This window comes from Gobio gobio, assembly GCF_949357685.1.
Source record: "Gobio gobio genome assembly, chromosome: 11".
NCBI classification, from domain to species: Eukaryota; Metazoa; Chordata; class Actinopteri; order Cypriniformes; family Gobionidae; genus Gobio; species Gobio gobio.
In genome coordinates this window covers 1779224-1794198 of record NC_137104.1, presented here as the reverse complement: position 1 = coordinate 1794198, position 14975 = coordinate 1779224, and the positions used below count along the sequence as shown (strand labels likewise).

General features: G+C 34.1%; 1 protein-coding gene across 1 annotated transcript; it reads left to right on the top strand.

Annotated features, from left to right (window-relative positions):
- The first annotated feature begins 936 nt into the window (after window positions 1-936).
- On the top strand, window positions 937-11145 carry ncdn (neurochondrin). The gene is made up of 4 exons (XM_079828927.1): window positions 937-1018; window positions 3005-3179; window positions 7355-8422; window positions 10648-11145. The coding sequence occupies exons 2-4, from the start codon at window positions 3012-3014 to the stop codon at window positions 10879-10881; spliced, it is 1470 nt and encodes a 489-aa protein (XP_079685053.1). The 5' UTR covers window positions 937-1018; window positions 3005-3011; the 3' UTR covers window positions 10882-11145.
- Window positions 11146-14975: the final 3830 nt, after the last annotated feature.

The following is a 14975-nucleotide window of genomic DNA, read 5'->3' as shown; positions in this document are numbered from 1 at the left end:
TCATCTTTCTTTTGGTATGAGATGTCACAATTTCTAAGTGTTAAAATAAATTGCAACCTAGTCTTAAATTTGTCCTCATTCACATGAATTTGACTTTTCCAATGATATATATTGTTGATTTGTTTTTGTTAATGGGAAAAATTTTCATTCATCAATCTAAATGGAATAACTCGAAACCCAATTTTGCTCATTTTCAAACAGTCTTTAAAGGTTATTTAGAATCTATAAAGTTTTCAAAAAAACGAAAAGCCCAAAAAACTGTGTATTTGCTAAATTAATTTAACATGTTTGTGATGCCCTTTTAATTTTGTTTTGATTTTTTGTTTTTTTTATTTTAACTATTGTTCTTTCATTGTATACTTGAAAAATGTGTAAATGTGTGGTATTGTGTTGCTATTGAATTCTGTAATTTTGAAAGTATAATAAAAAATAAAAAAGTTACTGTGTATATATAAATACACAAACATTTATACATACAATATTTTATTCATATATTAGATAAATTATATATATATATATATATATATATATATATATATATATATATATATATATATATATATATATATATATATACATATATATATATATATATATACATGAAGGAGTGTGTATGTATTTATATATACATAATAATTATACACAGTACACACACACATATATTATGTAAACACTTTTATTTTGGATGTGATTAATCGCGATCAAGATTTTTAAGTTTTATATTTTTGGTACTATTCTAATAAAACGTAACTTTAATTTTTGTTCTAGGATTATTTGTGTGCTAATGTACCTTGCTTTAATATTTATTAGTATTAAAAAAAGCTCTTTTTTTCTCACAGTTTCGCATTTTATTCCAATGATACTGAGATTAAAATGCACACATTTCCTTTACCGAATACTCTTAATTTGAAATTGAGTACTCTCGTTATGTCTCGCGAGATGTTCCGTCCGTCTCCACGTAGCTTCAACGTGTGTGTCCGCGCGCTAAACTAATCCTGCCAGCTCTTCACCGCATACGGTATGAATTATGGCTTTTTGTTTGATTTACTCTATTATGTATCATTTAGAGCATTCATATGTGTTGAAGATGGGCTTATATATGTTTAGCTTTATGTTTGCTCGCTGCTCAGTCAACTCTTCAGGTATTAGTTCTTTATACTACAATAATAAAAACATAAACAACCGTCATTTACCGTTTCCTTCAACTGCCGCGAACTCTTACAGCCGTTAACCGACTAATGATGTCATAAAGACACATTATGAGATTAAAAGTCTCAGTTCTGACATACTAAGTCATTATGAGATAAAAGTCGAAATAATGAAATAAAGGTACCGAGTCGAAATTCTGACATGATAAATCAATTTGACTAGTTTCTATCCTCATGATTTCAGGAATAATGTCATAATTTTGACTTTTTTTATTTACTATGTCATAATATCTACTTATGTCATAACGTTGATTTAGTATGTCATACTTGTGACTTTTTATTGTCATTTATTATGACTTTTTAAGTCAATTTTGATTTAATGTCATAATTTTGACTATTTAATGTCATCGTTGACTTAAAATTATTATATTAAAGTCATCATTTTGACTTTTTAAGTTGATTTTTGATTTAGTGTCATAATTTCGACTTTTTGTCACAATTTTGACTTTTTAATGTCATAATTAACTTTAATATAATCATTTTAAATCATAATTTTGACTTTGTCATCATTTACTTAAATATGATAATTGTAAGTGTCATAGTTTTATTTTGAGTTTTTATCATAATTTTGACTTTTATTGTCATGATTATGACTTTAATTCAAATATTGATTTAGTGTTTCAACTTTTTAATGTCATCATTGATTTTAATATAATTTTAAGTGTCATACTTTTGACTTGTCATAATTTGGAGTTTTTAATGTCATAATTTACTTTAATGTAATAATTTTAAGTCATAATTTTGACTTTTTAAGTTGATTTTGATTTAGTCTCATAATTTCGAGTTTTTGTCATAATTTGGACTTTTTATGTCATAATTATTATTAAATCATAATTTTGACTTTGACATAATTTTGACTTATTAAATGAGCCTTAAATTATATTAAAATCCATTATGACATTAAAATAATAGTTTTAATTGTCATAATTTTCTACTTTTTACTGTCATCATGAACTTTAATACAATAATTAAGTCATAATTTTGACTTTGTCATAATTGACTTAAATATGATAATTGTAAGTTATTTTGAGTTTTTATCATAATTTTGACTTATTGTCATGATTATGACTTTTTAATTCAAATATTGATTTATTGTTTCAACTTTTTAATGTCATCATTGATTTAAATATAATTTTAAGTGTCATAATTTTGACTTTTTAAGTTGATTTTGATTTAGTGTCATAATTTGGACTTTTTGTCACAATTTGGACTTTTTAATGTCATCATTTACTTTAATATAATCATTTTAAGTCATACTTTCTACTTTTTACTGTCATCGTTAACTTTAACATAATCATTTTACGTGTCATACTTTTGACTTTGTCATAATTGACTTAAATATGATCATTTTAAGTGTCAATTTGATTTTGAATTTTTTATCATAATTTTGTCTTTTATTGTCATGATTATGACTTTTTAATTCAAATATTGATTTAGTGTTTCAACTTTTTAATGTCATAATTTACTTTAATATAATAATTTTAAGTCATAATTTTGACTTTTTAAGTTGATTTTGATTTAGTCTCATAATTTCGAGTTTTTGTCATAATTTCGAGTTTTTAATGTCATCATTAAGTTTAATGTAATAGTTTTAAGTGTCATAATTTTGACTTTTTAATGATATCATTGACTTCAAAATAATTTAAAGTGCAATCATTTTGACTTTTTGAGATAATTTAGATTTTTTTTTTATGTCATAATTGACTTTAATCTAATTGTTAGGGTCATAATTATGACGTTTTAATATATACCTGTACCTGAAGTAGTGACAGCCTATGTTCTGGTGATGTGTGTAGGCTGGAGATGGCAGAGAACGGGTGTCATCTGGCCCCCCAGCGTCCGGCCGATGCGGACCCGAAGGCCCCTGAGGGGTCCAGCCTGTCCCCGTCCCAGAGAGAGGTTCTGGAGCGCTGTCTGCACGCCCTCACCCAGGCCAAGAACGACAGCCATGTTCTAGCAGCGCTGCTCCTGGTAAACAACAGCCTCTGCATTAGTCCTTTAGTCCATTAGTGGCGATACAATCACTCACATGAGATCCACCAATAGCAAACCACAACCATCCAAACAGCCAATCACTTCCCCACAGACACACTCAAGCCCCGCCCTACATCTGTTCTTGTTTGAGAAGCACTTCACTCGATATACAGCACACTAGGCAAGAAAAACAAAATGCATTCAAATCGCATTTTTAACCAGAATAATCGGAATTAGATATTTTCCCCAAATCATGCATTTTTAACCAGAATAATCGCAATTAGATATTTTCCCCAAATCATGCATTTTTAACCAGAATAATCGCAATTAGATATTTTCCCCAAATCGTGCATTTTTAACCAGAGTTATCGCAATTAGATATTTTCCCCAAATCGTGCATTTTTAACCAGAATAATCGCAATTAGATATTTTCCCCAAATCGTGCATTTTTAACCAGAATAATCGCAATTAGATATTTTCCCCAAATCATGCATTTTTAACCAGAGTTATCGCAATTAGATATTTTCCCCAAATCGTGCATTTTTAACCAGAATAATCGCAATTAGATATTTTCCCCAAATCATGCATTTTTAACCAGAATAATCGCAATTAGATATTTTCCCCAAATCGTGCATTTTTAACCAGAATAATCGCAATTAGATATTTTCCCCAAATCGTGCATTTTTAACCAGAATAATCGCAATTAGATATTTTCCCCAAATCGTGCATTTTTAACCAGAATAATCGCAATTAGATATTTTCCCCAAATAGTGCATTTTTAACCAGAATAATCGGAATTAGATATTTTCCCCAAATCGTGCATTTTTAACCAGAATAATCGCAATTAGATATTTTCCCCAAATCATGCATTTTAACCAGAATAATCGCAATTAGATATTTTCCCCAAATCATGCATTTTTAACCAGAATAATCGCAATTAGATATTTTCCCCAAATCATGCATTTTTAACCAGAATAATCGCAATTAGATATTTTCCCCAAATCGTGCATTTTTAACCAGAATAATCGGAATTAGATATTTTCCCCAAATCATGCATTTTTAACCAGAATAATCGCAATTAGATATTTTCCCCAAATCGTGCATTTTTAACCAGAATAATCGCAATTAGATATTTTCCCCAAATCGTGCATTTTTAACCAGAATAATCGCAATTAGATATTTTCCCCAAATCGTGCATTTTTAACCAGAATAATCGCAATTAGATATTTTCCCCAAATAGTGCATTTTTAACCAGAATAATCGCAATTAGATATTTTCCCCAAATAGTGCATTTTTAACCAGAATAATCGCAATTAGATATTTTCCCCAAATAGTGCATTTTTAACCAGAATAATCGGAATTAGATATTTTCCCCAAATCGTGCATTTTTAACCAGAATAATCGGAATTAGATATTTTCCCCAAATCGTGCATTTTTAACCAGAATAATCGCAATTAGATATTTTCCCCAAATCATGCATTTTAACCAGAATAATCGCAATTAGATATTTTCCCCAAATCATGCATTTTTAACCAGAATAATCGCAATTAGATATTTTCCCCAAATCGTGCAGCTCTAATATGCGTTATTTCACTGGGATACTGTTTGGGCTCTTACACAAAATATGCTGATTTAAATGCATCACAGCGGATAGAACACTCATGAGAATATTGCTTGAGAATATATTTACAGAGATAATATTAGAGATTATATTTACACCAAATTATTATGCGTTGCTATTGACGACGGTCGTTAAGAAGTAAATCCCACTGAATCTAGCGTAAAAAAGTGCATAGAGCTGCTTGATTTATTTGTTATTTGTTGTTTATCAAATATAAAAAAGTTGAAATGTTTTAAGTGTGTGCATCTGTTCTTTGTGAACACTTTAATCTCATTGGAAGAAAACCGTGATAATGTACATTTAGTCATTTAGCAGACGCAACTAGAGCAGTCAAGGGCAACAATATGCAAGTGCTGTAAATAAGTCTCAGTTAATCTAGCACAGAACACACAGGACAGAAGTTTTTTTTAATTTTATTTTTTTATAAATTTAAAATGACTAGAATGATAAGTGCTATTCTTGATTGGTCAGGTTTGGGTCACTATAATCGTGATGTGAAATTTCCATACCGTTTCATCCCTACCAGGGCTCGACATTAACGCTTGTCCGGGACAAGTGGATTTTTTGAAGGGGCAAGTGAAAAATAATTTTACTGGCCCGACGGACAAGTGTCCTGGTTAAAACGTCAAAACAAAAACTAACTAGGGAATCACCAAAGTGCAGTAATGATTCTGCATCAGTGTAAGTGGAGATCGATAGTGGATAATATAAAACGAACTGACGTTAATAAGGTTGAGCTGTTGAGGCTCGCGCCGCCTCTCGAGGAGAAAATCTAAAACAAACGAGCGTCGCTCACACACACAGAAACTCAGTTTTTATATTTATAACATATGATACAGTAAAGCAACATTACACTAACAAGAGTGTGTTTTCCTGAACACCATCACGACTGAACATGACTGATTTCATTCGTCAGTTCCATAAACAATTAATTACCATTAAGTCACTTACATTTTAGAAGCAATATGGACTGTTTTTGTTCCTTTTCAGCAGCAAAAATAGTTCCAAATAAATATCACAGCAGAACCGTAACACATCTCACAGCATCAGTGTGTGTTAGTGAATGATTCAGTGTTTTAATGAATCGGTTGAATCAAAGATTCAATGAACTATTCGTAAACGACCGCCTCATTCTTGAATGATTCATCAGTTTCACTGAATCGACTCAATGACTCACTCATTCAGACGGTCACATGCTGCCACCTACTGGTGCTTTAGTTTCATCTTTCCAACATTTCTTATTTGTAAATTCAAAAATATTTAAAACAATCTTATTTAATGCAGTTGTAATTTTTCAGTGTAAATGATTTAATTTGATTGGTAACAGCCTATGTCTTATTCTAATTTAATTTATAGATCAAATTTAAGAATATAAAAGGAAAGCTGAAGCATATCCTATATTTAATAAGATTATGAAAAAATGCCCTTTATAAAAAGGTACAAATATGCATATTTAAATATGTCAAAGCTGATTGAACACTGGTGAGAATAGAATAGATTATATTTACAAAAAAAATCCGGACCAGCAAATGTTTTACTCTGACAAGTGAATGACAGATTTACTTAGCGTGTGAACAGGCTTAAAGGGTTAGTTCACCCAAAAATGTAAATTCTGTCATTAATTCCTCACCCTCATGTGGTTGGACACCCGTCAGACCTCCGTTCATCTTCAGACACAAATGAAGATATTTTAGTGTAAAGCTGATGCTGAGAAAGGCTTCAGATAGGCCTCCATTGGCATTCAGTACATTTACACTCACAAGACCCATAAAAGGCACTAAAAACATCATTACAAAGTCCATCTCACCACAGTGACTCTACAATAATCTTACGATGCGACGACAATAGTTTTTGTGCGCCAAAAAAAATCAAAATAACACCTTTATCCAACTTGTTCTTGTCTTCCGTGTGTGCCTCCACGACGCATGTGTGAGAATATGAGCAGATCCGGCGTTCGGACACATGACCCAGAAGAGATTTGTTTACGAGCAGAGGAAGACGCGCGTGTCTCAGCTGTTGAATTCTACATTGATCGTGCTTTAGGTCTCGGCGTAGTTCTCAAACTCGGGCTAAAGTGAGCATTTCATGGATTCCCGAACGCCGGCGCTACGTCATATTCTCACGCATGCGTCGTGGAGACACACACGGAAGACAAGAACAAGTTGGATAAAGGTGTTATTTTGATTTTTTTTTGCGCACAAAAACTATTGTCGTCGCTTCGTAAAATTATTGTAGAGTCACTGTGGTGAGATGGACTTTGTAATGACGTTTTTAGTGCCTTTTATGAGTCTTGTGAGTGTAAATGTACTGAATGCCAATGGAGGCCTATCTGAAGCCTTTCTCAGCATCAGCTTTACACTAAAATATCTTCATTTGTGTCTGAAGATGAACGGAGGTCTGACGGGTGTCCAACCACATGAGGGTGAGGAATTAATGACACAATTTACATTTTTGGGTGAACTAACCCTTTAATCTCGAGCCGTGCCTACTCCCATCTTTATTTCCCCAGGAAGTGATGATTTTGAACACATCTCTTGCTCTCTCTCTCTAGATCACGCGTTTGTGTCCTGCGGGTCAGCTGGATTCCGGGACTCTCCACCGGATTTTTGAAGCGGTCGGCTTGAATCTTCCCGCACGTCTCCTGGTGACAGCGTTTCGGGGCGATGATGGCTCCGGGTTACCCGCGGAGGACTTGATCTCTCTGGGCTCGGCTCTATTGGCGGCCCTCAGCACCGACCCAAGCATGGTGGCTCACCCCCAGCTCCTCAGCACGATCCCCCTGATCCTGAGCGTCCTGGAGAACGGCCCGACCCGAAAGGAGCAGCAGAGCGAAGACGGATCCCAGACGGATTCCCGGACCTCCCTGGATGAGGCTTTGGCTTGCGACTGCTACCAGGTTCTGAACGCAGTGTGTGCGTTACCGCAAGGCCCGGATCAGCTTCTGGCCCGCGGCGCGGTTCAGACGCTAACCAGAGCCGTGCTCAAGAACCAAACCCTCAGCCATGAGAAAGGCCTCCCGCTGATCGGACACCTGCTCTCGTCCAGCGTCCGCCCGCGGGCTTGGGCCAAACACCCGTCCGATCTGCTCTCGATCCTGGGGATCGTCTCGCAAAACTTCTGCCAAGCTTCCGACCCAGCCCGATTAGAGATGTGCTCAAACCTGCCGCTGTTTCTCCCTCCACCCGGGGTCGAGACGGAAAGCCTCAAGGAGATCGTGGGGAATCTGTGGGCTTCGCTCCGGCCTTTGGTTCAGGGCAAAATCAGCAAGGAGCATTTAGGCCCGGTTTTGGTAGCGTCCGCCTGCCTTCTGGATCTCTTCGGGTGGGAGTCAGCAGGACCTCCTAAATTCTGTTGCTTGCTGGTGAACCGGGCGTGTGTGGAGGTGAGGATGGGTCTAGAAGAGCCGCCGGGCACAGAAATCGCGCCCCCGCTGCAGCACACGCTCACCGCGTGCTATCGCATCATGGAGGCGGCCATGGAGCAGGCCTGCAGCCAGGGGGCGCAGTCGAGCCCTGACCCGGCACAGACGGCCATCAGCGGCCTGAGTCTCCAGCAGAGCAGGCAGGTCCTGGGGGTTCTGGAGGAGGCCTTCTCCGCCCAAATATACCATCTGAGACAGGTGCGAAAGAAAGAGTTAAACATGCACATCATCGTTCAAGAGTTTGGGGTCGTGAGAAGTAGAGGTCGACCGATAGTGGATTTTACCGATACCGATAACTAGGGTTGGGTAACGAACTCGGTACTTTTAAAGGGTTAGTTCACCCAAAAATGTAAATTGTGTCATTAATTACTTCCCCTCATGTGGTTGGACACCCGTCAGACCTCCGTTCATCTTCAGACACAAATGAAGATATTTTAGTGTAAATCTGATGCTCTGAAAGGCCTCCATTGGCTCAACTTTACACTCTCAAGACCCTTAAAAGACACTAAAGACTAAAGTTACAAAGTCCATCTCACTACAGCGGCTCTACAATAACTTTATGAATCGGCGACAATAGTTTTTGTGCACAAAAAAACCCTAAATAACGACTTATATAGTGATGACGATTTCAAAACACGGCATCATGAAGCTTCGAAGCGTTATGAATCAGTGAGTCGATTCAGCGGTTCAGAGCATTATGAATCAGTGAGTCGATTCAGCGGTTCAGAGCGTTATGAACCAGTGAGTCGATTCAGCGGTTCAGAGCGTTATGAATCAGTGAGTCGATTCAGCGGTTTGGAGCGTTATGAATCAGTGAGTCGATTCAGCGGTTCAGAGCGTTATGAATCAGTGAGTCGATTCAGCGGTTCAGAGCGTTATGAATCAGTGAGTCGAATCATGATTCGGATCACGTGTCAAACTGCTGAATCGACTCACTGATTCATAACGCTTCGAAGCTTCATGATGCCGTGTTTTGAAATCGTCATCACTATATAAGTCGTTATTTAGGGTTTTTTTGCGCACAAAAACTATTGTCGCCGATTCATAAAGTTATTGTAGAGCCACTGTAGTGAGATGGACTTTGTAACTTTAGTCTTTAGTGTCTTTTAAGGGTCTTGAGAGTGTAAAGTTGAGCCAATGGAGGCCTTTCAGAGCATCAGATTTACACTAAAATATCTTCATTTGTGTCTGAAGATGAACGGAGGTCTGACGGGTGTCCAACCACATGAGGGTCAGTCATTAATGACACAATTTACATTTTTGGCTGAACTAACCCTTTAATGTTAAACAAACAACAACAACAGGGAAAAAACGGTACTTCAACTTAAAGCAGTGTTTGTATCTGTATCTTTAGGTTGTATTTATTTGTCCTATTGTAACTGGTTAATAAGTTCTTATTTTATTATGACCGTTTACTTGAGAACTTTTTACTTATATTAAGCAATTGCTTACTTGTAAGATTTTGGTCATATTTCCCACCCTAAGCGATAATGTTATTAAAGCTAGATAGCACACCACTGGACCACTTTTTTTGTAATACCAAACAAGATTCATGCATTTAGTTTGTTTTATGGTCATGTGTGACTATTGTGCATCTAATATGGTAAATGTGGCATCCTATGAAAAAAACAACAAAACTGGAAATGACCACCACAAAATTGCTTTCAGAAGGAGTGAAAAAATAATAATAATAATATATATACATTGAAATCCTGAGATATGAGGAAGTGCAAGTTTACTAATACTTTGTCCAATTTGAATAAATTAATTTGCTTTGCAAGTGATTCTGCATTTCCTTTGTACGTTTTTTTATTGCGTGATATAGGTCTTAAATTTAAATCATAATGGTCTTAAAAAGCACGGGGAAAACACGGGGAAACTATCGGTGAGGAGTTTTGCCGATAACCGATTGTTCCGCCAATCAACTATCGCAAAACCGATGAATCGGTCGACCTCTAGTCTCTTCTGCTCATTTATTAGATCATAACTCCAGTAAACAGTGTAATATTCCTCCAGTGTAGATCAGCTGTTCTCTATGGTTATTATAGTTTTGCATTTTTCATTCGCTTTTATTTTATTAGTTATTTTTGTTTTCAAATTCAGCTTAGCTTTAATTAGTTTTTAAAGTGGGTTTGCTAGTTTAGTTTTAGTCTTTTTTTGTGGTAATTTGGGTTATTTGTCAGGGGCAAGATCAAAAAAGGTCAGAAAAAGTATTGTGTAATAATAATACAATTTTAGAAAATATTTACTGAACATTTTGTCCTCAGAGTTGATGTGTTAGAAGCAGGAAAAATGGGCAAGCGTAAGGATTTGAGCGAGTTTGACAAGGGCCAGATTGTGACGGCTAGAATATTATATATAGAATATATAGAATATTCTGTACTTTGATATAACATAAGCTCTTATTAATGTTTCTCCATCAGGTGGACCAGACGGCCTACGATGACCCGTTTGTGTTCGCCACGTTCCGCTCGCTCTGCGCTTGGCTTGCTGAAGAAACCTCGTGTCTAAAGGACCACGTCATTGAACTCCTGCCTTTCCTGATTGGCTATGCTAAAAGCCACTTTAAGGGCGGGGGAGAAGGCAAGGGGCTTGCTGATTGGATGTCAGAGGTGTCAATCAGCAATAGTTCATCAGGTGATGCGGCTCTCCGGTAAGACCTCAGTCTTCACAATATCCCTCATTATAATAATTCATGCGCAGAATAAAGGGGCGGGGTTAAGTTAGTTAGTCATGTGTTGACACGTGCATTATGATTAGGGCTGAACGATTAATTGCATTTGCGATAATATCGCGATATGCTATTACGCGATTTCCTAACCTCAAAGGCTGCGATTACAGTCTGGTCACGTGACACGCGAGAGTAAAGTCTGCAGAAGAAGCATCAACTTGCCACGTTACACATATCATATGCCTGGCCTAAAAGAAAAAAAAAAAAAACTATTATCATCTCTCCAATGATTCTGGATCGATTCTGAGCTTAGATTTTAACTGCAGGTGCGCGGTGGCGCTGCGTGTGTTTTAGAAACACCCGTATTCTGATTGCTTCCATTATATCTCTCTCTCTCACACACACACACACACACACAATCACGCACGAACCATAAAATAATATTTCATAACGTTCGGAAAGGTTGACGGCGCGAATTGCAATGACATTCGCAGGCTTCGTTAGAAACTCACTGACAGAAGGCTTTCCATTTCAAATGCTCACGCGGCGCATTGTGAAGAGTGCTCGCGAGCGCGCGTCTGTGCGCGTCTCAAAATGCTTTTATGACGCAAAATTAATGTTAACACCATCAGTAATGTCTTAATGAATTAAACAGACAGGGCAAAAACATCTTATATTTCAAAAGAGATTGTGCATTAGTGTGAATGCAGGTCTCCCGCTGTCTATGATGATGTCATGATTAATAATCAAACAGCAGTAAAGCTGAGAAAGAGAAAAATCACTCTCAGTTCAGACACTCTTAAATACTGAAAGCACTCTTTGTTCATTGCTTGTAATATGTTTTTTTGTTTCTCTTTACGATTTACTACTTTATGTTTTGCAGCTATATTAGTTTATATATTTAAAATGATTAACATGCAATTGTTTTAATTAAAATGTTATAATGTGTAGTTATTTTAAAAAGCTTATAATTACATATATCATAATAAAAAACATATTAATTATTAATATTAATCTTATTAATTTATTAAAAACTTAAAAAGGAAAAAGTTCAAGAATTGTTTTGGAATCGGATCGTGAGGTACCAATTAAAGATTTCCACCATTACTATACAATAATGTATTGTTGAATAGTATACAGAAGATAAAGAGTTTAAAAAATAATCGCATATTAAATCGCAATCGCAATATTGGTTAAAAAAATCGCAATTAGATTTTTTTCCAAAATCGTTCAGCCCTAATTATGATCACATGTTATGAATAGAAATAACCAATTAAATATTTACAATAAGAGCAAAATGTGTATTAAGTTAATAAAGGAATTATGGTTTGGCTCTAAATATATTCCTAAAGTGCATTAAAATATTAATACGTGAAATATTAAATAATAATATTATTTAACAATAATAACAATAATACAATTATTTTTAAATGTAAAAAGAAAGTTATTATTTTTTGTGTTATGATTCATAACTGTTTGTTTTAGTGATGCACCGATCATGATTTTACATGGCCGATTACGATACCGATTTTTTTCAAGAAAACTGACCGATTTCCGATTTTTTTTTTTACACAATAAAGTAATGAAAGTATACATGAACAAGATGTTTATTTGGTATTTAACAGGCTAAATTGGCTTTTGGCTAATGAAAACAAGTCCGCAATCTGAAATTAACAGGAAATTTAATTGGAAATGAAAAGGCTGAAAGGTGAAATTAAAGGCAACAACTGCATATTCTGCAATCCAAACAAAGATGTTACTTAAATCAGCATTTGTTTTTAAATTCAGTGGAAAGAAAAAGAGTCTTTACCAGTGAAATTCACCAAAACCAAAGTATATAATTGTTCCAAACTGTTAAATCAAATAATGTTTAGTGCAACGAAAAAAACTAAGATGCTACAGCAGGTGCTTTTTAAATCAAATTAAGTCAATGTCATTTTAAGGTAAAATAAAAGGTAACACTTTAGAATAATGGTCATTAGTTAGCATTAGTTAATGTATTAACTAACATGAACTAACTATGAGCAGTACATTTGTTCATCTTTGTTAACGTTAGTTAATATAAATCCAGCTGTTCATGGTTTGTTCTTGTTAGTTCACAGTGCATTAACTAATGTTAACAAGATTTTAATAATGCAGTTATCTCTCATTAGTAAATGTTGAAATGAACAAAGATAAATAAACGCTTTATAAGTGCAGTTCATTATTAGTTAATGTTAACTAATGTAGTTAACTAATGACCATTATTCATTATCATTACCATTACAAAACATAAATGATCATCCTATAGGCTACAGAACTGATAGTATTTCATTTCTAAAATGCAGCATGTTCTTCTTTAGGCTACAAAAAGAAGTATTTCGGCTTTTTCACAAGTTAGTCTGTTTCGTTCTCATCCGATCCAACACGTGAGAATCTGAGCTGAACAAACGCTCACTTTCTGCACTTGTGCAGGTGCGGAGAGGCAACTTCAGCTCGCGCAACTTCAGCTCGCGCAACTTCAGCTCGCGCAGGAAAGCGTCTCTTCATTCCCTTCAGCGGATCTCGTCTCTTCCCTCAGTTCTCCAGTTTCCGTTTGTAACACACAAGTGTCATGTTCGCGAATGATTGCAATATAGGCGTATGTGCACGCGGGCGCACTTCTGGATAAATCAGCAGAAAAATACAAAGAAACCGGTTCCGGTTTTTGGCCGGTCAACCGGTGCATCCCTAGTATGTTTTTTTTAAATAATAAAAAATCACTAATTACTAAAACTGATATTAACACAGTTTTTAGTGGCAAAGTTATTGCATTATGATGAAATGTTATGAATATAATTTATTATCTAAATATTTAAATAATAATATTTAATAACAATATACAAATATTTTAAAATGTAAAAATATATATTTTTTTTAATGTTATGATTTTTTTGTTATGATTGATAACTGATTTTATTTTACTAATAAAAATGACTAAAACGCACAACACAAAATTACTAAAACTAACTCAAATTAAAACTGAAATATTAATCATTTTTAGAGGCAGAGTAACTTATTGCATTATGATGAAATGTTATGAACATGTTATGAATAGGAATAACCAATGAAATATTTACAATAAGAGCAGAAATTTGTTTTGACTAAATATAAATGCATTAAAATATTAAATGTAAAATATTATTAAAGAACATGTACTTGTACAATATTCAGATATAAATAAAAATATGAAATAATAATAATATTGTTTTTAAAAAGTTATTATTTTGTGTGTTATGAGTGATAATTGACTTAAAAAAACTAATAAAAATTATACTAACTAAAATTAAATATTAATACATAACATGTACTTGTACAATATACAGATATAAATAAAATGTATAAGTGTTTTGACACGTCACAATATTCCTCATTATAATAATTAATGCGCAGAATAAAGGGGCGGGGTTGAGTTAGTTAGTCTTGTGTTGAGACCTGCATGTTATGAATAGAAATAACCAATTAAATATTTACAATAAGAGCAAAATATGTATTAAGGAAATAAAGGAATTAGGGTTTGGCTCTAAATATATTCCTAAAATGTTTTTATGAGTGCATTAAAATATTAATACGTGAAATATTAAATAATAATAATATTTAAAAACAATAATACAATTATTTTTAAATGTAAAAGGAAAGTTATTATTTTTTGTGTTATGATTCATAACCGTTTTTAAACTAATAAAAACATTACTAATTACTAAAACTAATATTAACACAGTTTTAGTGGCAAAGTTATTGCATTATGATGAAATGTTATGAATATAACTTATTATCTAAATATGTAAATAATAATATTTAAAAACAATATAAAAATAAATATTTTTGTTTAAATGTTATGATTTTTTGTGTTATGATTGATAACTGATTTTTTTTTACTAATAAAAATGACTAAAACGCACAACACAAAATTACTAAAACTAACTCAAATTAAAACAGAAATATTAATCATTTTTAGAGGCAGAGTTAGTTATTGCATTATGATGACATGTTATGAATAGGAATAACCAATGAAATATTTACAAATAAGAGCAGAAATGTGTTTTGACTAAATATAAATGC

Bases quoted from the DNA above. Each gene is read 5' to 3' on its own strand.
- ncdn (XM_079828927.1), top strand. From the start codon at position 3,012: ATGGCAGAGAACGGGTGTCATCTGGCCCCCCAGCGTCCGGCCGATGCG. The intron at 3,180-7,354 runs GTAAACAACAGC...CTCTCTCTCTAG, and splicing joins TTCTAGCAGCGCTGCTCCTG to ATCACGCGTTTGTGTCCTGC. The intron at 8,423-10,647 runs GTGCGAAAGAAA...TTTCTCCATCAG, and splicing joins AAATATACCATCTGAGACAG to GTGGACCAGACGGCCTACGA.